Below are 25,663 nucleotides of genomic sequence, written 5' to 3'. Positions count from 1 at the left end.
TTTAGAACTGTCTTATCACGAATCACGGATTCTATTCGTACCTACCGAAAATTAGTTACGAATCGCGAAAAAACCATAACAAAATCCGGTCATAATGGAAAATTCCATATAAATTGTCATTGCGAACATATTTTCGGTTCATGTAGATATCAAAATATCGAATACAAAATCTACGTTGAATTTTTTGCTCCAGACCAGATAACGGATAGTTGAAAATGCGATTTTTCAATCTACGACGCCGACGGGTGAAAGACAAAATTATTGCAACCTTATATATTTTTTGAATATAAGAACTGATGGTCTATTATTTTAACTGATTTCCACGACCTTTAAATCAGATCACATCTAGATAAAGCTCTTAAAACGACCTGTGCATTCGTTTTGTAATGTTAGTTATTTTAAAATAATTACGCAAACATATTTTATTTTCTTGACTAGTTTATTTTTCTTTTTCAAAAAGATTTTTTTCTGAACCAGAAAAATAGACTCTAATTGAGAAAATTTCTGAGTGCTCCATAGTAATGTTCAATGCTTCATAGCCTTTTCAAGATTTGTTAGCATAATAACTGATTCTTTTCGAACTGTATTTCGAATGATTTCTCCAAATTTATTTGATAGGTTCATATCATTTTCGGGAATGTGTAGCTCACAAAGTCTTGTGCTAGATATATGATTTGGAAAAGCAATATGCAAATGCTGTATAGGGCTATTATTTTCCATCAAATCTTCTCTAAATTCATCATGTGTAGGAATTTCTTCTGTCAAATCTGGAATTGGCATTCTCAAAAGCGATTCCGTTGGTGCTGGTAGATATTCATCGTCATCGGAATATCTATAAGTTCTGATACATACTTCTGAACCACACGGTTTTATATTTGTTTTTGATTCAAATATTTCTACATGGCTATGTTGGTTTTGTTCCTTACTCCTCATTGCAAATGTTGACAACTTTTTGGTGAAATGCCAATAACGTTTTATGAACTTTTGCTGCTTGCTAATAGCTCCCATTAAATCCCAGTACAAATCATTTCTTGTTTTTGCAATTTCTTCGAGCGAATTAACAACATCTTGATTAGCTTTCTCTTCGGATAGATAACGAACTAGTAATTTTCTAAGCTTTTCCTTCATTCCTAATGAATGAGGTCTTGGGACGCGATGAAATTCCTGGACTTCTGGAGAATACTGTAAACACATTTCTTGAAATCGCTGAATTTTAGATCGATTTTTCTCCGATTTTTTGTTTCCATAATCCAAGCGACGTTTTAGTTGAGATTTTCTCTGTAACCATTCTTCTTGAGGGCTTAAGATCTTTGCTTGAATGAGTTTGGGAGTTGAAATAGAATTCAAATTCTGACGAGAATATTCACTTCCCTTTTGTCGGGCCTTTGCCAATTCTTCACAACGGATTTGATGTTGGCTTTTAGGTTTAGATCGTAATTGTTTTTCGTGTTTAGGCTTTGATTTTGTCAATGTGTCTTTTATGCGTCGCAATAATTTACCAAGTCGTACTTTTTTCACCTGCACTTGAAGTGGTTTCTCATCAAAACTTCGGATATTCTCATAAGCTTTCTTCAATCGTTCGAATTGGTCTGAGTTGTTTCGATGAAGTCTTCGAAAAAAAGGTGTCCGATGAATTTGGTAAATGTCAACTGCTGATGGATGAGAAGTTAGATCCATTTAAAGCTTAATCTTCAAAAACTAGACGAAAGACGGAAGTTTTAGAAACGACGGAAAATTTTTCTTACAAAAAATTATAAGTTTTTTTCAAATTTAATTGAAATTAATTTTGAAAATAAAGTCAAAACTCAAAACTTTTAGTTGATAAAGAAGTTAAAACAAATGCTTTGGAAATAGTTTCCGTGGATCGTTTTTTAAGTGTAGACTCTAGACCCATAGTAGGTGGTACAGAAAATACTATAGCTCCAATTTTTTGGCACAGTTCATTTTATAGGTAAATTTTTGGACTCAAATGCCGAATGCAACAAAATGCAAAAAAAAACTTCAAAAAATTACCCAAATTTTTCAGTAGTTATTGTTGATTTTAGCTCTTTAAAGCTAATTGATTTAAACGCTGTTTCAGGGGCCTATTTAAAAAGTTATTTCTCAACGAGATTTATTTTGTACTTTGTCAATTTTCTTTTAAATGAACTAGTGTCGAGTAACTTGATGTAATGCCCTTTTGTTTTTCTTTGATTAAAAACATTGGATCGAGGTCTCCCTCGATGTTGGAAAATTTCAATGGCAAATATCATAAAAACTTTGTTTAGTGAGAAAAAAGGTAGAACAGTTTCATTAATCTGTTTAATATGTTCTGACTAAAGTAAGTACAGAAAATCCTGTTAACTGTTCCAGACAGGGTCAATAAAAACCAATGAAGTTTGAGTCCGTAAGGCCTATGAATCTTGAAAGAAGATTTAACGCTGATACTTAGAATTTATTTTACATCTACACATCATGTATTACGACACATAAAAGCTACAGTATGTTAACCTATGAATATGTAGGATCCTCGGTACCTACTAAACAGTAACTTCGTGAATTTATTGTTTGAAAAACTCGTCACGTGAGTTCTTATTTGTCCTACAGATTATTTTTGGAGATAATGAGTTTTAGATGTCATCTTATATTTTCGACCATGATCTTTCGATTTCTGTAAAATACTTAAAGGCCAGATCTTTAAACTTTAATTAAAAAGTTACTGTCCATGAACTACGAAAACGTTCATTTGAAGGTACTACAGTGTGTACAGGAGGACTTCATAAAATTATAACCAAGCAAGTTTAAATTTAAACTTTGGAGAAAGTAAGTACGGCCAAGCAAAATAAATTATGGAGAGTATGCTGACTCAATAACAGTCCCCATATTAGCTCCTCCTAGGAAGCGGCGAAATACTCAAGTTTTAAAGTCATTGCCAAAAGTATCGTTGCTAAATGCTAATGTAACCATCTCTAATGAAAAAAAGGACATCATCTCTATGCTTCCATGTTTTATTTACATATGCATAACAGCGAAGATGTCCGATTTTACCAGGCTGTTTTAAAAATTGACTAAAAGACAATTTTAGACAATATAAATATACAAATTACGTTTTGTTATGTTTTTTTTTTTTATCTTAAATTATAGAGAAAAAAGTACGTGCATTTCCCCAGCCCGGACCTATCGCACAATTAAAAATAAAGTATGCAGAAGTTTTGTACAAGTTTTGTACAGTTTTGTACAACAAAAGCCGAGTTTTGTACAAGCCTACAACGAAAGTTATAGCCAAGTGAAAGTACCGGGCTGGGGAAACGTTTCCCCAGCCCGGACATTTTTCAAAACTGAAAAAAAAATGAAAAAAAGTATGCAGAAGTTTTGTACAAGTTTTGTACAGTTTTGTACAACAAAATTCAAGTTTTGTACAAGCTTACAACGAAAGTTATAGCCAAGTGAAAGTACCGGGCTAAGGAAACGTTTCTCCAGCCCGGACATTTCTCAAAATTAAACCAAAAAAAAAAAAAAAAAAATTCTACAACTATCTACGAGTTTTGTACAGTTTTGTACAACAAAAACCGAGTTTTGTACAAGCTTAGTTTACTAATTAGAGCTAATTTTAGTTTACACTAAGTACACTACGTACCTAGCCAGTTATATCCAAAACTAACAAAATTTAAATGCAAATTCCATTTCAGTTTTGTACAGATAAAATGCCACATCTAATGCAATTGCTGACGTTATTAAAAATCGATACAAATTGATTTGTTCTTAAATAATAATAAAAATCTACATTGTGTGTGTCCTTGAAGCCTAATTAGAGTATTACCAACAGATTTCCCAAAAGTATACTACTGATTCATAACTTATGAACAAATCTCCCAAAGGTATGCAACGAACTATTTCAATAAATCTCCCAAAAAATGCAAGCTTTTCGAAAGCGGAAATAACTTCCAAATGTATGCAAGTTATTTCAAATCATAAAGTCTGTTTGTTTTGCATTTGATGCATTCTATGAAGTAGTAAGTACCATTTTGCGTTTTTTTTTTTTTTTTCAAATAAATAACGTACAAAAATAAGTTAAAAATTCAAAAGTGAACATATTGTGAAGGTTTTTTTGACTGGAAAGCATACAAAAAGGATGCAGAAAATTAATATTTTTGTTTTTAAAATAATTTGTACTTTTTTTTTTGACAATAAATAGAAAAAAATATTTTACTTTTGTCGTTTTGCAGTAGGTTCACATTTTGCAAGTCTAAATAAAATTGTATGTTAAAAAACGACAACAAATTCAAAAAATTTATAAATTAAAAAACAACAACTATATCAATACTCAACAATTTTAATAGGCTTGTTCTCACTAAAGCCACAAATGAGGAAATTTCCCAAATTATCACATTTCGAATGTAAAATCGCATAGGAAAAAATTAAATTTGAAATTTGAACTGACTATAATGATGCTGAGAAGCTTCTCATCATGATAAATTTAACACATGAAAAACTCGTATAAAACTTGTAAGAGTGAAAAAGGCGATGTTTTTGCACTCCTACCGCTACCGCTTACCGCATCCGGTGTGGCCAAACCTTTAATTAACTACAATGACATAAAAAGTGAAAAAGTGGGAAGTTTACAAAAGTAAAAATTTTGTATTTCTTTCTTTTCTTTGGAATAAAACTACAAAAATTGTTTTTGAAACTTAAAAGCTTTCTGCATCATCGTTTTTAATTTTGGGGTTGGAAAAAGTATCACAAATATTGATTGAAAATTGTCACTTTTTGACTTTTTGCAAAAAGTGCTCGTTTTAAGGTATAACTACAACGGTGACTTTTTGCAAAAAGTGAAAATTTTCAAATTCATTTTGTGGCAGTTTTTCCGACTGCAAAATTCAAAATAATGAAGCAGAAAGCTTATTTTTTTTTTTTTGTTTAAAAAACAATTTCTGTAGTTTTTTTTTTTCCAAAAACAAATAGCGCTCGAAAGAAATGAAAAAATGTATACGTTTGTAAAGTTCCCACTTTTTTCACTTTTTAGGCCATTGTAGTTAAGGCTTTATAGTAAAATATTGAAAGATGAGGGAAAAGAGATGAATATAGAAATCAGGGGTCCAACTACGGCATACGTACGTAAACGTATTTTTTTTTTTTTTTTTTTAATTTTTAATTGTATGAACAAAATTCCACGTCTGAACGTTGATATGTCAGTTTGTAATTTTTTCATACTATACCCGTACCGCTACCGCATGTACCCTTCGGTGTGGCCAAGCTTTCATACAAGTACCGTTAACGCTACCCGTACCACATCTGAACGTTGATGTGTCAGTTTGTAATTTTTTTCATACAAGTACCCGTACCGCTACCGCATGTACCCTTAGGTGTGGCCAAGCCTTCAAACAAGTACCGTTACCGCAACCCGTACCACATCTGAACGTTGAAGTATAAGTTAGGAATTTTGTTCATAATTTTTGGCTTTTGAGCCAAACGTCAGTGTCGAAAAAAAAAAACAGAAAAAAAACTTGACATTTCAATTCGGATATAATATGCTTGTGCATGCATGTGTTTATGTATTATAGGCATGTTGCGTTTGTTTTCCTCCGATTTGATTTGATTTTTTGGTTTTTTCTTGTACTTCTTTGATATGCAGTTATGATAGAAAGGAAAAAAAAATTAGGGTTAAAATAGGAACTTATGGGGTTGAACTATGGCATACGTTCGTTAACTTTTGACTGCTGCTCTCTCTATTTAATCAGAAGAAAATGATGAAGACATAAAGCGTCAATACGTTTACGTACGTATGCCGTAGTTGGACCCCTGATTTCTATATTCATCTCTTTTCCCTCATCTTTCAATATTTTACTATAAAGCCTTAACTACAATGGCCTAAAAAGTGAAAAAAGTGGGAACTTTACAAACGTATACATTTTTTCATTTCTTTCGAGCGCTATTTGTTTTTGGAAAAAAAAAACTACAGAAATTGTTTTTTAAACAAAAAAAAAAAATAAGCTTTCTGCTTCATTATTTTGAATTTTGCAGTCGGAAAAACTGCCACAAAATGAATTTGAAAATTTTCACTTTTTGCAAAAAGTCACCGTTGTAGTTATACCTTAAAACGAGCACTTTTTGCAAAAAGTCAAAAAGTGACAATTTTCAATCAATATTTGTGATACTTTTTCCAACCCCAAAATTAAAAACGATGATGCAGAAAGCTTTTAAGTTTCAAAAACAATTTTTGTAGTTTTATTCCAAAGAAAAGAAAGAAATACAAAATTTTTACTTTTGTAAACTTCCCACTTTTTCACTTTTTATGTCATTGTAGTTAATTAAAGGTTTGGCCACACCGGATGCGGTAAGCGGTAGCGGTAGGAGTGCAAAAACATCGCCTTTTTCACTCTTACAAGTTTTATACGAGTTTTTCATGTGTTAAATTTATCATGATGAGAAGCTTCTCAGCATCATTATAGTCAGTTCAAATTTCAAATTTAATTTTTTCCTATGCGATTTTACATTCGAAATGTGATAATTTGGGAAATTTCCTCATTTGTGGCTTTAGTGAGAACAAGCCTATTAAAATTGTTGAGTATTGATATAGTTGTTGTTTTTTAATTTATAAATTTTTTGAATTTGTTGTCGTTTTTTAACATACAATTTTATTTAGACTTGCAAAATGTGAACCTACTGCAAAACGACAAAAGTAAAATATTTTTTTCTATTTATTGTCAAAAAAAAAAGTACAAATTATTTTAAAAACAAAAATATTAATTTTCTGCATCCTTTTTGTATGCTTTCCAGTCAAAAAAACCTTCACAATATGTTCACTTTTGAATTTTTAACTTATTTTTGTACGTTATTTATTTGAAAAAAAAAAAAAAACGCAAAATGGTACTTACTACTTCATAGAATGCATCAAATGCAAAACAAACAGACTTTATGATTTGAAATAACTTGCATACATTTGGAAGTTATTTCCGCTTTCGAAAAGCTTGCATTTTTTGGGAGATTTATTGAAATAGTTCGTTGCATACCTTTGGGAGATTTGTTCATAAGTTATGAATCAGTAGTATACTTTTGGGAAATCTGTTGGTAATATTCTAATTAGGTTTCAAGGACACACACAATGTAGATTTTTATTATTATTTAAGAACAAATCAATTTGTATCGATTTTTAATAACGTCAGCAATTGCATTAGATGTGGCATTTTATCTGTACAAAACTGAAATGGAATTTGCATTTAAATTTTGTTAGTTTTGGATATAACTGGCTAGGTACGTAGTGTACTTAGTGTAAACTAAAATTAGCTCTAATTAGTAAACTAAGCTTGTACAAAACTCGGTTTTTGTTGTACAAAACTGTACAAAACTCGTAGATAGTTGTAGAATTTTTTTTTTTTTTTTTTGGTTTAATTTTGAGAAATGTCCGGGCTGGGGAAACGTTTCCTTAGCCCGGTACTTTCACTTGGCTATAACTTTCGTTGTAAGCTTGTACAAAACTTGAATTTTGTTGTACAAAACTGTACAAAACTTGTACAAAACTTCTGCATACTTTTTTTCATTTTTTTTTCAGTTTTGAAAAATGTCCGGGCTGGGGAAACGTTTCCCCAGCCCGGTACTTTCACTTGGCTATAACTTTCGTTGTAGGCTTGTACAAAACTCGGCTTTTGTTGTACAAAACTTGTACAAAACTTCTGCATACTTTATTTTTAATTGTGCGATAGGTCCGGGCTGGGGAAATGGTGAAAAAAGTACCTTTGTTACCTAATTATAATATTTTCGTTTATTTTTTAAAACTCAAATAAAGAATGTATTGAGTTTCGATTTCAATAAAAATATTTGGTTTCCTATATTTTGGTTTGGTTTTTCATGTGTCTGTAATTGTATGAACAGGTGTCCTATGTCCACTTTACTACTTTTTTTTAAACTCAATTAAATCAATATTGAAAAACCATAACATGCAAATTGCTTTATGTATGGTTAGCAAAATATCTAATCTTTCAAATAACATACAAATCTCTGGGATTAATCTAAACAAAACAATAAAAATAAAAAATAACCACCACTTTGAAGTTTAAAAACGCTCTCCTGAAAACAGAAGTTATTGGATTATAGGACAAATAAGAACTAAACTGACGAACTATGACAAAAGTCAGGTTTTCGAAGAAAATATCCCTAAGTGGCGTTGTAGTTATAGTTCCGAATAATCTATTCTAAAACGTAATGGAGCATATTATCATTTGTTCTTAAAAACCTAGGATCAAAACTGTACATCTTCCATAGCAAAAAATTTGAACCTTGTCAGGCCAAGTAAAAATAACCACCTAGCCATCAAAAACTCGAAAATAATATAGACTCTTCGTTCGAATAATTAAGCCAATATTTCCTGGTTTCTTAAATAAAATACCAATTTTGAATTTATATTCAACGTAAAAATATATTTTTTTGTTGTTCATTTTAATTATACTGTTTGCTTTATACAAAATAGACAAAAAGAAAGTATAAGACAAAACAAATTAATATAATTAAAGACTACATATGCATTAAATTATTTAATTTTTTTTTTAATATTAACAAAACAAAATTTATAATATTTATTTATTTTTTTAATTTTTAAACATAATTATAAAGTTAATGTCTCACATTTAAACTTCCATATCTTAAGGAAAGAAGAATTATAGCAAAAAAAAGCAATAAAAAACCATGCACTCATTTTTTTTGTTATGAAATAAAATGTTTTTTAATTATAATTAAATACTTAATGTACATGAAGATGTCAACTTTCAAACGAGACTTACGAAGTGGGACGACGAGATTTTTTTTGTTTTTTGTTTTCATATGTAAAGTTAAATGTAACAAAATAAAAATTATGTATAATGACAAAAAAGACTTAAAAAAATAAGAATTCAACCAAAACCGTTTTCTTTTTTTTCCAAATGAATTCTATCCCGATTTTTGTTTAGAACAAAAAAAAAATAATTTAATAAATGTTTTTAGTGCTTTTGACAATTTTTTTAGTTTTGTTTTTCAAATAATATTACTACACTGCAATGCAAGCTATCACAAGAGGGGGTGTAAGCGATGTAGTTGCCTAAGGGAGAACACGGTGTTGATGTGGATTTTGTTGTTGCCTGCAACTACGATCTCTAAATGCTGGGAGGTTTTGTTTGTGCGAAAAGTTTTTTCTAAGTTTTTTTTTTTGTTTTTAAATCTGTTAACAATAATTTGTTTCCGAAAAAAAAAATATAGTAGTTAACTTCATTCAGTCCAAAGATTTTTAATATCGAATTCCATTGGCTAAGATTCTAAAACAGGAACTTTTTCTTCTTCTTCTTGGGTTTTTGTTTTTCCGTACCAAGTTCAGATTCATCGGCATCCTATTTGAATAGACAAATATATGTAAGTGATTTGAGTAGCTTATTTATTTAAAAAAAAACTTACCTTATCTGCGTCAAGCTTTTTACTTTTACCAAGTTTTTTACTCTCTTTTTGTTTCTTCTTCTCCTTTTTGGAGAGTTTACTCAGCGTATTTCGATTAGATTCTTCTTCACGTTTTGCCGAATGCAATTCAAGTCTCTGTTTGATACTCTATAAATAAATAGAAAAAAAATATTAATACTTGATTATATGTATTATGAAGCATTTTCTTGTTTGTGCACAGTAAATTTAATTTTGATTTAAGAAATAACCTTTTACAAAGCATTATACTTATCAAAAAAGCCCCTTATTTTAAACTGAGATTTTAAGGGTAATTAATAAATCTTAGGAATCACAAGACTGGATTTATTTAAAAATGTTATTCGTCGGAAATAATAATGTCGTTCTCGATTGGACGCCAAAAAGCGTTTGAAAGCATCCAGAAGTTTATTATTCTTCTTATCTCTTATTAGAAGAGAATTTTTTTCCGATTTCAAGTCAGAATGCACTCAAAAGGACATTAATATATATTTATGTAGGTACAATGCATAATTACACAAATCTCAACCCTAATTTTGTAGTGAAAACGCTTAAACATTTTATTTGGTTATTCTCCAATCGAAGGTAGTTTAGAAATAAAGACTTCTCTAAAAGAATCAAAGATTTATGAGACCTTAAGCATATGGAGCAGATGTAAGAAGATAGTAAAATTCTTATGAATACCAAATGTCTTGAGAATGGGAATTGCTCAAAACTGGATTGGATTCAAAATCGAGTTCAATGGACGGAGCAGCTCTAGTTTTTAAATTATTCATACATAGAATAAGGCATAGAAATTCATACAAATTTTTTTAATTAATTTTTTTTTTTTTATTTAACTTACTGAACCGAAATACATACATTACATTCCAAATAAAATTTTCCAGCAAAACTTTGAAAATGCTTGTAATATGTAATAAAATCTAAAAAAAAAATAAATTTTAAGTAGGAGTAGTGGGGGCAAGACCGCCAATGGGGGCAAGACCGTTTTTGTACTATGTTGTATGAAAAAAAAATTAAATTGGCAGGACTTGTAATATAAAATAAATGCGTTCTGGTAAGATCGATTATGTCGGTAAGTATGAGCAAGTTTGGTTGAAATCCCGAAAAGTTATTGTAAATTTTGTGATTTATCATCAAATCGTTATGTTTCGTGTGAAAAGAAAATAAGCATAACTTTATAATTAGTACGAAATTACCCCCAAAATGTCGAAAACTAAAATATTTCAAAAACTAGAGCTGCTAGAAAGAAACCAATATGATTTTTGAGCATGCTGAACCCAAATCTACAAAATTTGAAATAAATCTTTCTGGAAAATTTTAAAAAGTTGAAAATTGTTGGCCAGTGTTATGTATTCAACTGATGGGGACATTAGCAATTGCTGTAGCGAAATATCGATAATATTCCCTGCCACACTCTACTGTGCATATTTGATAATCGAATGCTCTTATTCTCCTTGGGTATATCGATATTTACCATTGTACGAAGTTATGTGAAATTCAGATTGAGCAAACAAATTGGGAAAATTTGTCTGAAAAACTTTTGACCAGCAAATATTGTTTCATCATTTATTGCCTTTCAAACTCGGGTTAATACTGTACACACTGTAGATTTTGTAAAGTCTACATCTCTACAAAAAATTGGCTTTTGAATTGTAGCTTATATTTAATTTGGTAAGTATTATCTTTTGTAAGTATTATCTTTCCGTTTACTAAAATCTACTAAAAAAATATTCTTCAGAACATTTCACAATAACTGCTTTGTTGTTGACAATTTAGCTTGGATTAGATGATCAACGAAATCGGTCAACGCGTTGGCCTCTTATTATAGCTTAATTCACAACGAAATAAGAAGACTTCACGAATATTTCCAAACTTTGCATATTATGAAGATACTCTAGCAGAGTCGATCATAAATACATTTTTTTTATTTGACCATCAGAAAGTATTGATAAATAAATTGAAATCGTATAATTTCAATCATTTGGATGACCCTCAAGATCATAAAAGCTAATTCAAAGTTCAGAAAGTTCTGCTTGCGAAGTACAATCAAGAAGTACAAACAACAAATTCACAAACAATACTGCAACTGAACATGTTTATACTAAAGAATTTTCTTTCTGTCAGTTTATTTCCCTTTGCTTGTGGAGATTGACCAAGCTAAAGAAATAAAAATGTATAAACATTCAGCATAGAAGTGTGAGAAGCACATTGCGTAAACGAAAAAGGTCAACACTTGATCCAAGTACTTTTCATTTGTAAAGTCAGAACATAACTAAAAAACTTGTCGTACTTGTATTAAACTCATAAAATAATGTATGTACATGACAATACAGAACTATTAAAACAATTTAAATACATAAATTCAAAAGAAAGAAGAAGACAATTTAATTTTCTTTTGCCTAATAAACTATTTCATAAAGGAAAATATTTTCACGAAGAAAAAAATAACAAAAATAATAAAAAAATTATTATTGAACTTATTTTGGAAAATATTTTCTGAAAAACTTTAGCTGCGGAGTTACTCTTTTCAAAATAATAAGTTCGAAATCTTAAAAAGCTTACCAAATCCTCCTCTGCTTCTCTCAGTCTGTCCATTTCTAGACATTCAACAACTTCATTGCGCAACTGTACAACTTCCACCATCCGAGCAATAAGCGCCTCTTCACGTGCTTTATCTGTATCCGTCTTGTTTCTCTCTGGTTGTGCCATTAGAACACGAATTTCATATTCCAAATCGGCTTGTTCTTGTTCCAAACGATGTTGACGACGTCTAATTGCAAGAAATGAAATATTAAACTTAAAATAACAACATAAAATATTCAACAACAAACTTACAAATACATAAGCTCTGCTTGCCTTCGGAACAATTCATTCTTCTCATTCACCAGCTCAAACAACTGCAATATCAAATCTTCGACTTCTTTTGAATTTTGTGGATGTCCAGTTTGTGGATCGTTTGTTCCTTCTGCTGCGCCAGCATTTAATTCTCCATTTTGTCCCTCACACCGATCACGAATCATCTTCTCCAATATGACTCCCTGTTTCTCCAAACCCTGCTGTTGAACTTCAATTATATCCAATTCATGACGTATCTCCTGCAGTGGAAGCATTTGTAAAACTTTTCTTTGTGGAATCGGTAGCGCCGGCGCTGGACCTTTACGCCTTTTCCACTTTCCATGCGATGATTTATTATAAAGAGGATCAGTGTCTTCAGCTCCAGATGACACTTGACTCTGGCGATTCCGATTCTGTGCCTCTTTGTTGTCTTTCATTTTTTCCAATTGCCGATCATGCGAAACCATATGACCACCTTCATCATGTGTTGGTGTCGTTACAATATTTTTAGGAATTATTGTCCGTCGATAGACGACATTATCTTCCTCTTTTTGCTTAATCAGACTATCATTTGAGTCTGAGAGTAAACTAATATCCAAAGGAATTAGTTTTTGGACTATATTTTTACTAGTCTCAATATATTCATCTGGTTGATGATGTTGATGATGATTATATTTATCTTTTTCTTCGCTAGCTTCAATTGCCAAGCGATTACCCTCCAACAAAGCTTTCTCTTCGTCAGATAACTTATCAAGATCGCTCTGCAGAGGGTAATTAAGCGAGTTTTTTGAACCGGTCAATTGGTCTGAGACTTTTGCTGACAATACTACAGCTGGATCTAAGAGTCTTGCCGGTTTTGGTGGAGCTGGTGCTGGACGTTTTTTACGACGTTGATTTGGTGTTGCCGAATTACTCGAACTGGGTGATGATTTTTTACTATCGAGTGTTTCATTGGACGGGAATAGTTCTTTGACGGGCAACGGTGGAGCTGGTGCTCTATGTTGCTTCCTTGAACGGATTGTTCCAGTGGACGATGTTAAAGAGATATTTGATCCTCGAACACCTGTATTCCTTTGTAAACTGTGTGGAGTACTGCCAAGTGAGGAATTACTTCCATAAAAGTCATCTAAATTGTTTAATGGCGAGACTTGTTGATTCGAGGTTGAGTGTCTACTGCCAAGTCGTGGTGTTGGTTCGGGCGTTTGATGCTGCGATTGTGATCTAAGTTTATGAGGGGGAATATATTTGTATTTTAGCATTTTTGATACATGAAATGGAATGTATTCATTTTAATCATCACAATTGGATAAGAAAAACATTCAAATACAAGCACACAATCGTCGTGATGGTTGGTAATTATAAGCAAAGAGGTTGAATGGCCGTCCCAAAAAACCAAACCAAAACCAAAACAGCCGGATTAGGGAAGTTGGAATATGGTCACTAATCAAGCGGAAATAATAACTGTTCTAAGAAATTTGTTCGTTTAATTCACAAATCACGTTTCTGTTCTCTTCTAATGTTTCCCCCCACTTTTGTTGCCTATCCAGTTTTGATCGCAACTGACTCACAAAATATAAAGAAGAGTCAAGAAAAAAAGACAACTTTACAGAACAACAATAATAATTATACTAAGCCACTTTTCTCAAATTGTATATTCTTTTGCAATTGGAAGTTGGAACTTTGGAACACAGAGAGACACAACCGTGCAGCAGTTGAGTGATTATGAGACAATGATAGGCGGAAGAAAAGTAACGCAAATCTTACACAGAAGAAAAATTAAAAAAATTGAATTATAAAAAAACCTCAATGCGGTTCGGTAGTCGTTTCAAGACTGTTGTTGTGTGGAGGAAGAATAGGCGCAGCTATCCACCCAATTGACAGGCCACAAAAGCCGCCACCAGTTTGAACAACAATGAAATGACACATAAAACGGCCAACAACAATAAAGTCGCCATACACCGCACAGCGCCGCTGCCGTCGATTGAACGACGACGACGAGACAATATAACAACAATAGAGAAGAGGGCTTCTTCCACAATAATAAGGTTGGAGCAGAGAGCAGCTCTGTTGGGTTTTTAACTAAGGCGCTATGTTGTGGTGCTATTCAGTAGTCAGTTCAGAGAGTAGAGATATATGTTAGATGTGGTCTGATCCGACTAGATGAATAGGTTGCTTAACTGTTTGCATTTTTAATAGCCACACCGAACCGAAGACCAACCGAACGAACCACTTCCCATAAAGTGTGTTTGTGTTTTTTGTTTGTGAGGAGGAGGAGGATAGAAGAGAAGTGGTAAAATGGTGTTGTCAGTGTCATCCTATGCTGCAAGAGGTCTGACTCCTCAGCAACTACACTGCCCAGTTTTGCACTCATCATTCATTGTTTTCGAATAAAAATTTTGACAAAACTGGTTTTTAGTTATTAATAAAAATCGATTTATTGAGATCATAAAATTTGGTCCAGAAATGGAAATTTGTATAATTTCATTCATAGTGCATGGTTGTGTCATTTGACAAAAGCCGCCTTATAAGAGAGGTGAAAGGTGTTTGGACCCATGTTAATAATTTCATAAATTAAATGGGCGTCATAATTTGTAACTGCCGCACTTAATTGGTCCATTTAAAGAGATCTGCATATATTAAATAAAGTTGTGGAGGTTAAGGTTAATCGATATAGTATCAACTTTTAACTGCATGTTTTTTGATGTGGACTTTGACAAAAGATCACATTGTGTCGACATAAAGAAATAATTAATAATATCAAACAGATATTCATACATTAATTGCAGTTGAGAGAAGAGAAAAAATGAATAAATGCAAATCAGAGTAATAATTATAATAATTAATGCAGGTATTAATGTGGAACTCGAGCAATTTGTGGATCTGGTTTTTTTTTTGTAGTATTTTGATCTTTATGCAACAGTTGTTTTGTCGGGCTATGATCTACAAACTAATGATGCGTGAAAATATTATGGTGTTGTATAGAATGATGTAATAAGTTGCGATTTTTTTTATGAATAGTTTTTTTTTTTTAATTGAAGCAAGTAGGTAGTTGTTGTCGCAAACTATTCAACATTCGAGAAGCATTTGTGGGACATTTCTTTTATTTTTGTTTTGTGGAATATAATTTTTTATATGTTAATTAGGGTAAGGGTACTTGGTATTACTTTATGGTTTATTTTTGTTATAAGTTTGTAACTTTATGGATTATGTATATTTTAATGATAGGTGTAATTTTGTATGCTGGTGCTGAAGTTGTGTAATGAAGTACGAAAGGCTTACACTCAAACAGTTGGAAAAAAATTATAAAAATAATTCAAACGAAACATTTTTACTTTTTATGTGTCGAGATCAGCGTTGGATTGAAATATTAAACACTTTTTGGGGCCCCAAATGTTAAATCCTCTTATAAATATTGTAAAATATGATTTTAATGTTAAAAAAGTTAAATATTTTATGCAAGTTTCTGTTCAGGTATTAATAGGCGTGTTTTTTTTTTGGAAAGCTATCCGCAGTAAGATTTCCCAAATACTAACACTGAGCAAAAATGTAGGTATATGCACCAAGAGAAAGGAAAACGTAAACTTATACACTTCGTCAAAGTTCTATCCGCAGCTTGGTTTAGCTTCTATTATTATCCGCAGTTGTGTGTTGTTTTTGTAATGCATGTAAACGCCAACTGCGGACACGGAAAGCAATGCCAAAAAAAACACAGCTAATGTTTAAACTGGCGTCTGGTTGCCAAATGAAGGGTCCAGAAGAAGAACAGAACAAGTCCATTTCAACCCATTCCGAGAAAAAAAGCATTTTAAAATATTGTTCTGCATACAACAAAAGGCACTAAAGGCACATAATTTATTTATTTTTTAGCAAGGCAAGGCAAAGTTTTCTAAGGATGCTATCAGACAGTGCTCAGTTAATACTAATAGACCTCATCATTAGTTTATTTTTGACAAAAAGTGGACATGTGCCGTTTTTTCTCTGGACCCTTCAAATTTCATCATCATATTCGAATAATTTTAAAAAATTTCACTTAAGGGGGTTCTCAATAGCGAAATGCGTATTTTTTTATTTAATGATTTGTTTGTGCTCAAAAATATGTACAAAACAAACATTTTTACTTTGGTAGGGTATGTAAAGCTTCATTTTTTGTTTGGGCTGTATTGTGAGTTTTTGCCTATTTTGAATCACGAGGACAATATTGTTTATGTTTAAACCAATTTACAGCTTTTTATTTCACTTAAATTTTGGAGTGAAAAATAAACCAGTTTAGTGGAAAATCCAAACTTCACTGAGGTGACTATCGCAATAGTTTTTACCATTTCGGATGAAAAGTTTTCCAGTTCTTTTTTGGCGGAACGTGATTTTACAGTGCAGATCGAAAAAAATTGGTCAAACGTTTTATTTTTGGGACAGTTATTGGAATTCATTAGAGCTGCGGCTATTTTTGCAATAGGTACCTAAATGTGGTTCAAAAAATTTAATGTTATTATAAATAAGGGTTAGATTTGGCTCGTGATATCACAAAACGAACCGAAGTTGTTTTGTGAAAAAATGAGAAAAATCACTTCAAATTGCAAAGCCCATACTTTGAGTCTGTCACGTCTGTGTCATGTAATTAAAAAAAAATAGCTTGAGACCATGGCTTCCAGCAGAAAGAAAAGCTTAGAGAGGCCAAAAAAGACGACCCCAGTTTCTGATAGTTTTTTGTTCCGGTAAAGGAAATGTTTAAGGAAAGTAATTTCGTCATGTTCAGTGAGGAATTCTAAAAACAGATTTTTCAAAAAGAGTCAGAGAAAAACGATTCCTCTGGGCTAGGGCCCAATTCCGCAAGAGTGATTTTTTTTTTGTGTGAGTTTTTCTCTGCTTTGTTTAAGCAATTTACTGTACACAGAGTAATACACTCTTGTGGAATTGGGCTCCTGGAGAGCATTTTATTTGCACTCAAGACATGTGGAACAATATTACCTTTCATGAATCCAATCTTAAGTTGCATGTTGGAAATGGGTAGATTCTTGCACGATGAGAGTTAAAGAACAAACTAAGCTCTGAATACGTCTTACAGTTGCCCCAAAAACTGATGTACTGTTTGGCCTTTCTACATTCCAGATCTCAATAAGAAAAAAAACAGCATTTTTCCGGGACGGAGAAGTGTTAACATTTTTCATGAAACGATAAAACCGGATAAGAAATCCTCATCCAAAAATATGTGTGCAAGTTACTGCAACACATTTGTCAAAATTCGAAAAAATGTTTGACAGAGCGTTTAAAAATCCATAAAATCCAGAACCCTTTAAAAAAAACAAAGAAAATACTATTTTCAGAGATTTTCTCTTTGAAAATGTTCCGATTGTTTTGGATTTTCAACGGTCTTTTAAACCTATGTTGTAGGAAATTTTCTTTTCTTTTATTAAATGTACTTAAACAGTTTTTGTAAAATCAAATTTAAAAGACATTTTTTCAACCCCAAAATTACAAGGAAGACAAACACCAAGAAATAGCTACTATAATCGGGTTAAGGTCTGCGAAGTTTCAAATTTTTGGAAACATTGATTGTTCAGAAACCGAAACTCTAATCCTATTTTTATAAGAAACTTATGTAGTTCTTAAAAGCTCAAATTAGAGTGAAGTTGAAGACTTGAATTTTGCGGACATTTTTTATTTTCAAACATATGAGCCTCCATATACAAAATCCAATTTTTTAAAACATACAAGCGTTGATCACGGTACAGCGCAATGTAAAAAGTAAAATTTGAGAAATTAATGGAAAGAATTTCGGTAATGCTCAGATATACGGAGACGATTTTTAACTTTTATTAATTTGTCGCATTTTATTTTTCCCATGATTTGATATGGATCGAATTTGTATGAGTAAATGCAAATCTATTGGCTTTGATTATTTTGAGATTTAAGCAATTATAAGCAACAAAAGTTGTTTTTATAAAAGAAATCTCATAAAACTCTAGTTTTAGCATTAGTGTGAAAAGTTTAATTAAGTTCTTAAGCATTGTATTAGGCGTTTAAAATCGAAGGTTAAATTGTTTATGGTTTAACAATAAATCATTGGGAAAAAATATTAAAATGATTCAGCATGAAAACTAGCCATGAGATTTAATGTAATATTAAAGATTTGATCATAAATGACCATTTTTGAAAATAAAAATATTAGCATTTTGTAATTTCAAAGACGCCGCCAATATTGAAATGTGTGTTAACCTCAATAGAAAATGTAAATGATTTTGTAATACTTATAGCAATATCTATATGCACTTTTTGTTTTAATGAAAAAATGCATGTCTTTTTAATTAACATTTTTTTTTTGTTTGTTAAAAAAGAACTCGTCATGCAGGCAGTAGGTTATAATTGTTATTTTACACAATAATGGTGGTTAAACACTTATCACACCATAACTGAAAATTTATAGTACAAACTTGATCCAGGTGACCCAGAGAAAAACGAACACAAGGTAAGCTTAAGGTTCACGTAGATCAACTTGATGGAATTTTTTAATCTTATAAAATCTCTGTTCAAATATGAGGGCTTAATTTTGGCCTTTGGTCATCTTAACCATTTTAACTTATGACTTGAAAAATAACGTCACAAGGAGATTGGAAGGCTTTTATCTACCTATTTCATAAAAATATAAATTTTTCAATTTAATTTTTCTACTAAAAGTTGAATTTCATTTAACAATACAAAATCCTTCACACTTTCAATTCTGCATATGTAATTATTCTTAATCTTGTGTTACGATCAGTAATAACAACAATGCCCATAGTCTTCATTGTTATATCATCTTCTTCAATTCTAGATAAAGAAAAAAAAACCATGTTTAGAGATAATCTTTATGTTGTACGAGTCAAAGATAAGTGATTGAAATTGACGCCTCTGCGTAGCTGGGCAAAGAAGAATAACTGTCTTTTGAGAGATGTTTCACTAGAAGAATCTAGTTACATTATGTACGATTGTGATAGCAAAAAAAGAACAGTTAAACAGACCTGCTAAGAATAAGTTAATTGGACGTTGTGTATCTCTAAGATTGTGTAGGAGAGTGCAAAATTGAAATGAAAAGTAGGTGGCTAGCTAAATGCATGAGCTTCTCTGCAAAGAATGAATCATTTGAAGAATATCCGGAGGAAGTTGGATTATATTCAACATACACAAATGGAGGGACATTGCTTTTGGTGATAATTATATTTGACCTTTATTGTTTTGCATTTGTGTAATGACAAAAAATTCAGTATTTATTTTGTTTTATACTATTTTTCAGACATTTTATAGGATAAAAATGTTCATTTCTTCCAATTTAGAAGCTTTAAAGCAAAAAGATTGTAATTTTTGATAAGTAGGTATTCGAATTGTACATTTGGGATGTGAAATTCTTGGAAGCCGAAATGACGTTAACTAGGAACTGTTATAACGAAGCACTTCTTTTAAACAATTTCCTAACCTTATAAAATAATTTTGGTCAATGAATGTTAATATGAATGCATCTTTGCTCGAACTATTAGCTTTTGAATGCATCTTAGGACTGAAGAAAAAAGTAAAACCTCTCGAAGGTACTTACCTTATCTCGGGCGGTAAAATTGAACTATTTACCTGCCGATTTAGTCTGAGAACCAGCAAACATTTTTGGGTGAGAGTGATAGCAAAAAATGTATGGTATTTCTAGATGGGTTTTTTTATTGTAAGTATAAGATGTACAAGTACGAGGCTTGTAGTATCTTTGGAGGTATTTGGAAATTGAAGTGCAGTAACTATCAGAGATCAGAAATAAATCTCAACCTTTTGAAAGGTTCCTTAATAACTCTTATTTGTTACCACTTTCATTTTGCAATAAAGGTCATAAAATAACCTTTATTTTTAAAAAAGAAAAATTTCGGTCAAGGTCTGAGAGAAACCTTTATTTTGTATTTTTGTATGTTTCGGTAAACCAGTGAGATTTATCGCTGAGAGAAAAAAATAAATCTCATCGGTCTCCTGAAATATTCGAAATTGCATTGGTTGTGCTTGTCGTCCCAGCGACTCAAATCACAGTGGAAAACACATTTTCGTCTTTACATTTAATTTTAAACGAAAAGATATATAATCTTGGGTCTAAAGAACTTTGGAGTCTATTTAGTTCATACATTATTTAATACATAAACTTAGAAAAAACATCCTTTCCATATTTATTTTTGCAAAATAAAGACATTCTTGACATATTCGACATTTTCCTTGAATTGACCATTTTTTATTTATTTTCAGCGAAAACGGTCAAAGGTTGACCTTTTTCATTTATTTTTTTGTAAAATCTCAACCATTGAGAGATATTTAAAAAATTAAAAAATAAATCTCAGCCGATAGCCTTTATTTTTGGTTTTTAAAAATAAATCTAAAACCTTAACCGAAACTATTTAAAGTAATGTGGTAACTCGCAGAGAGAAACCGATTGAAAATAAAGGTTTACTGTTATTTCTGGTCTCTGGTAACTATACATTTTATGTGTTCCCTTCTTACTGCAATATGTATTGGAAAAGTCGTACTTTACTCAATACAAACTTTTATAAGCCAAACATTTTGATTAGAAATTCAGGAAAAAAGTAGTTATCTAGCAAATAACGAATGATCTTCTTCGAAAAGGCATTCAAAAATGGTCTTATTTTTCCATATCTTCACCACTTCTGCATATTTTAACTCAAAAGAACAACTGGGACAAAATGACTTTCACAAGTGCCAATCAGTTGCACTGTTGCAGCTAAGTGTAGTAACACTTCTGCAAGGAGAAGAACGGACACACCAACTTCTTCCACCCGAGCAAAAAGTCAAATTGGACTATGCAAGCATTTTATAATCTTTCCTAGAAGGATTCTTGCAACTTATTAAAAAAAAAAAAAATGATTTTGCAAGCAAATCGAAAATCAGGTGTCATTTTGAGAAAAATCAAGAAATTTTGATGAGATTAAAACGACAGTGAAAGAAGAGTCTGACAATATTTTACAACAACAACACTTTCAAAAATCCATTCGTGAAATGGACAGAAAACTCCAAGTTGCCATATACGCGCTAGAGGAGGCAAAACCAACTTCTATTGAATACAATTATTGGATTCCAATTTGTTCCTTTTTTATTCTTAAAAAAACAAAAATGATCTTAATATCAGTTTTCAGAGCTTGAGTTGTTAAATTTTGTACATATATTTTTTTTTTTTTTGCTGATAAGTCTGTGCTGTTAAGCTTTTTTTTTTTACTTGCTATAAAATAAGCAAAAACATGAAAATACGCACTAGAATTTTAAACCCTTTTAAATAAGATATAGAGGTCTTACAACAACAATTAAGATATGTGAGTTAATTTTGAGCAGGAGTATATGTAGTATGTACATAAAAAGTTCCACAAAATGTATAATTTTGATAAATCAATGAATGCTAAAGAGACGTTAAATGATAATTTTCTCACTTATCCCTTTTTTTGTGCAACTTAGAATGTCACTGTGGTGTATATATAACTTTTTTAGTACTCGGGATTAACAACTATTTTATTTCTTCAGTTGTGTATCTTAAGTTCTTTTTAATACAAACGCATTTTACTTCACTTTGCCTTATTTGAAAGAGGCAAAGTTTTTTTCTGTATGCATGTCTCAATTGAGACAGATCTCAAATCAGATCAATCTCATTGTTGTGAGATTTGTCTCAAAACTATTTTGCAAGCTGAAATTAATTTTTTTTTTCTTTTTTGACGGGAGGAAATCTTCAAAAGACACTTGGCAGTATTCGACACCAAGTAGTGTGGGACTCTTAACCACTAAAACCACCTCTTTATCAGGACCAATCTTGAGAGATCGACATCAGATTTTTCTTTCTTAACTTTGTAAAATCACTTTGGGGGAAGTTTAAACTTTTAATACTTTCCCATGTTTTGAAAGCTGAAATTAATGATATTTGGGACTGAAATAAAGCATTTCGCATCATTACTATAATTTCTTAGAATTTGCTCCTTTTTGTTATGAGAAACTATAAACGCATTCACACCCCATTCAAACTGTAAGATTATAGAAAAAAATCATATTAATACTCACACAGTCGTCCTTGGTTTTGGCACGGGCAAAGGCCTATCAATATTTCCCGACTTGCTGCAATTCTCATCACCAACTTCATCATCCTCACTACCAAATGGATTCTTGGAGATCTTTGGTGGTGGTGGACGTGGTGGCTTAACTTTTTTCTCCATCTCAACTTCATCATCCGAACTATCAAATGGATTCAAACTTCGATCTTTGTCTTCTTTTTTCGCACTTTGTGATGATGATGATGATGGAGAAGATTGTTGTAACGATTTTCTGGCCAAAGGTGTCACAGGTTTCACTGGAGTTACAACCGGTAATGGGGCAATATCTTCTTCATCTTCATCGTCACTCTTAAATGGATTTAGCTCTTCGGGATATAATTCGAGATTTACTTTGGCCGGAGATAAAAATGTTTTGGATAATTCTTTTTCTTGGTTGGATTTCTTATCTTCCATTACAGTTTCGTTTATGATTTGTTGTTGTTGTTTTGTTTTGTCATCTTCTTCATCATATTTTTCTATTCCAACTGGAATAATTTTCTTAAGACTTGCCTGGGAATCTACAGGACTCGTCTCAATAGTAGTCTCGATTTTAGCTGCTGATGTGACAGCATCATCATCCATCTTCTGGGTTTCTTGGGGTTTCTTTATTTCTTCAATTGACACACTATCTATTTTATTGTCTTCAACTTTTTCATCATTTTTAGGCACTTCATCTGATTCCATTTTTTTAACTTCTTCAACATCAACCTTCAAAGATGGGAGTTCAGCTGTTTTAATTGAAATAGTCTCTTGAACCATTTCTACCTCCTCATCTTCTTGTGGTTTTTCTTCTGAGACAATTGACTTAATGCTATCTGACTTAATACTACTACTGTTAATGTTAGAGGTGTTCTCTGGGGTTTTATTATTCATAGAATTATCATTAGGGGTTTTATTATTTGCAATTACTTCGAATTGATGTAGACGAGCACGCACCACACTTAAGCGATTTGCTGTCTCTTCATCCTCATGTGCAGCCGTCATGTCACTGTTGCAATTGGTTTTAATATCCAATGTTATTGGTCGCTGACGCATAGTAATTGATTTTTCATCTTGATCTTCATCTTGTTCGTCTTGAACTAGATGACGACTACTTTGCTCTTCGACGACAATTGGTTTTTCTGCCGGACCAGCAACAGATTCAGATTTTGGTTTATCATTTGACGGCGACAATGTAGGTTTTGGTTTTTCAACAACTATTGTCGCATTTGTTGTTCTCATCTGCTCATCAGGTTCGGTATTATCTTTGGTAACAAAATTAGATTTACTTAGATTAAGATCATCTGCTGGTTTTGTAATTTTAATTGATGTACTAGATAAGGATTCTTCTACTTCAGGATAATTGTTTATGATCTCATCATTGCTTTGGGCCACCTTGATTGGTGTGGTGTCAGTTGTTGTCTTTAATGTGATCTCCTTAGTCATAGTAAGTGGTTCTTCCTGTTTCTGCATTAATTGTATCTTCATTTCTGACTTAAGAGTTTTTGTTTGATCAGGTTCAGGTGACACCTGAGTTCTTGTTAGGGTCGAGCCTTTGACATCTTCTTCTGGTGGAAGTGATGTCGGAAGTTGTGGTGGTTTGTCCTCCGATTCATCATCTTCCGAATCACTGCTAATATCAATACTATCAGAAGTATCCATTTGAGCTGAATTGAAACTGTTATCATTTGTTTCAACATCAACTCCAGCATCGATCTCATCGTCAAGAGTGGAATTCATGAAACTACTTAGTGCAGCATTCATTTTATATGGCGATGATGTTTCACCACTCGCCATCTTCTTCAAACTCTTAGTCTTTTCTTCATCACTGAGACTCTTTTGCAAAACTTTACTACTACTGCTGGCTGATTCTTCAGCTTTAGCCTTTTCAAAAAATGCAAGACGATCGGCAATTCGACTTTTGGGTCTTGTCGCTGCCATATTGACATCACCAGCAGCTAGTGCTGTTGATGGAGTTCTCATTACAACTTGTGTTTCACTTTCCAAACTAGTCTCTTCGTCTGGACATGTCTCACAGCAGTATTCACCATCAACTTCAGTTTCATAGAAACTGCCCGGTGTAAGTTGGAAGCTACACCGGGCACACTTGAGGCAAGTCCGATGGTAGACTCTTTTGCCGACCGTTAAACGTTCGGCAAGGAAAACAGGAAGACCACATTTCTGACAGGGATCGCGCTTGGGCACACCAACAACATGAGCCATCTACAAAAGAAAAGAAAAATATACAAATTTTAGAAATAATAATGTTTGTGATTTTGTTTAAAAAAAATGGAAAAAAAGTAAAGGCTTGGCCACACCGGAGGGTACGCGGTAGAGGTACAGGTAACGGTACGGGTATTTGTATTTAAAAAAATTTCAAACTGACACATCAACGTTCGGGTGTGGAATTTTTTTAATACAAATATCGTTGCCGCTACCCGTACCGCTACCGCGTACCCTCCGGTGTGGCCAAGCCTTAAGGGGTTCATAAAAGGTATTACAAAACTATCTTTATTGATTTTTAGTTTTATTGGGTACTTTACTTTTTCAATACTGGTCTAAAAATTAGGTATTAAGAAAAATATTGATAATAGAAGTAAGCTAATTTAGAGTTTCACGCGAAAAAGATTCCAACTGGAATAATTGAATTTCGCAACACTCAGAACAGGGTTAATTCTTGAACCGTCAACAATCTGAAAGAAGTAGGAAACGGTTTTCGCGATCCAAAAACTAAAAATGTTTCAAATAACAAATATTACAGGGGAGGATTAATATACTATTTTTGCAGTTACATGCATGCTCGATTTTTAACAAGCGTTAAAAAAACCATTTCCATTTGGAAGATATAATAGTCAGTTAAAAGAAAACATAATTTTGAGCAAAAATTCGAGATAAATAATTTTCATCGACGATATACATAGGTTATCAATTTTCTTTTCTTTCAAGTAATAACCGCTGGATACCCATTTCTTCCAACAATAAAGACAAATGAAATTTTGGTTAATTGATAAACTTCTTTGCCTTCAAAATGTAACGGAATGGCAAGTTGAAATATTTCAATGAAAGTGTTATTTTAATCAAAAGCGGTAAAAACCAGGAAACCAACACGAATTCTCTTGGTCTTAAGGCTCAAACCAATCGATTATTTTGTTCTTTTTTAACTTGACGGTGGTGAAGTCCATAAATAGTATATCGAAAGATTTGCACAAATGTTGGAAAATGCAACGACTAGATTGTTAGCGAATTTTTGCCGATGGAGTGAAAGGAAGAAGAGTGAGTTCGACGGAAAAACATGGCGTAGAAAAATCAAATAGGAATCTACACAACTGGTTAAGAATTGGAGAAAAATAAAA

The 25,663-nt window shown here is 32.1% G+C and overlaps 2 protein-coding genes across 4 annotated transcripts in view; both read right to left on the bottom strand.

Moving 5' to 3' along the window:
• Positions 1 to 442: 442 nt before the first annotated feature.
• On the bottom strand, positions 443 to 1,796 carry LOC129912261 (uncharacterized). Its single transcript, XM_055990437.1, has one exon. The coding sequence runs from the start codon at positions 1,675 to 1,677 to the stop codon at positions 526 to 528; it is 1,152 nt and encodes a 383-aa protein (XP_055846412.1). The 5' UTR covers positions 1,678 to 1,796; the 3' UTR covers positions 443 to 525.
• A 6,871-nt stretch (positions 1,797 to 8,667) lies between these two features.
• LOC129912047 (MICAL-like protein 1) overlaps positions 8,668 to 25,663 on the bottom strand; it is a 170,303-nt gene continuing 153,307 nt past the window's right edge. For all 3 annotated transcript variants that reach the window (XM_055990140.1, XM_055990141.1, XM_055990142.1), the window contains 5 exons: positions 22,303 to 24,533; positions 12,250 to 13,470; positions 11,977 to 12,184; positions 9,397 to 9,543; positions 8,668 to 9,332 (listed from right to left, as the gene is read on the bottom strand). In XM_055990140.1, the coding sequence (XP_055846115.1) occupies positions 9,261 to 9,332; positions 9,397 to 9,543; positions 11,977 to 12,184; positions 12,250 to 13,470; positions 22,303 to 24,533 (3,879 nt within the window). In that variant the 3' untranslated portion in view covers positions 8,668 to 9,260. The remainder of the gene's footprint in view (positions 9,333 to 9,396; positions 9,544 to 11,976; positions 12,185 to 12,249; positions 13,471 to 22,302; positions 24,534 to 25,663) is intronic.

Source organism: Episyrphus balteatus, chromosome 2 (genome assembly GCF_945859705.1).
Source record: "Episyrphus balteatus chromosome 2, idEpiBalt1.1, whole genome shotgun sequence".
NCBI classification, from domain to species: Eukaryota; Metazoa; Arthropoda; class Insecta; order Diptera; family Syrphidae; genus Episyrphus; species Episyrphus balteatus.
The sequence above is the reverse complement of the archived record's forward strand: the minus strand, read 5'-3'. Positions and strand labels throughout refer to the sequence as shown.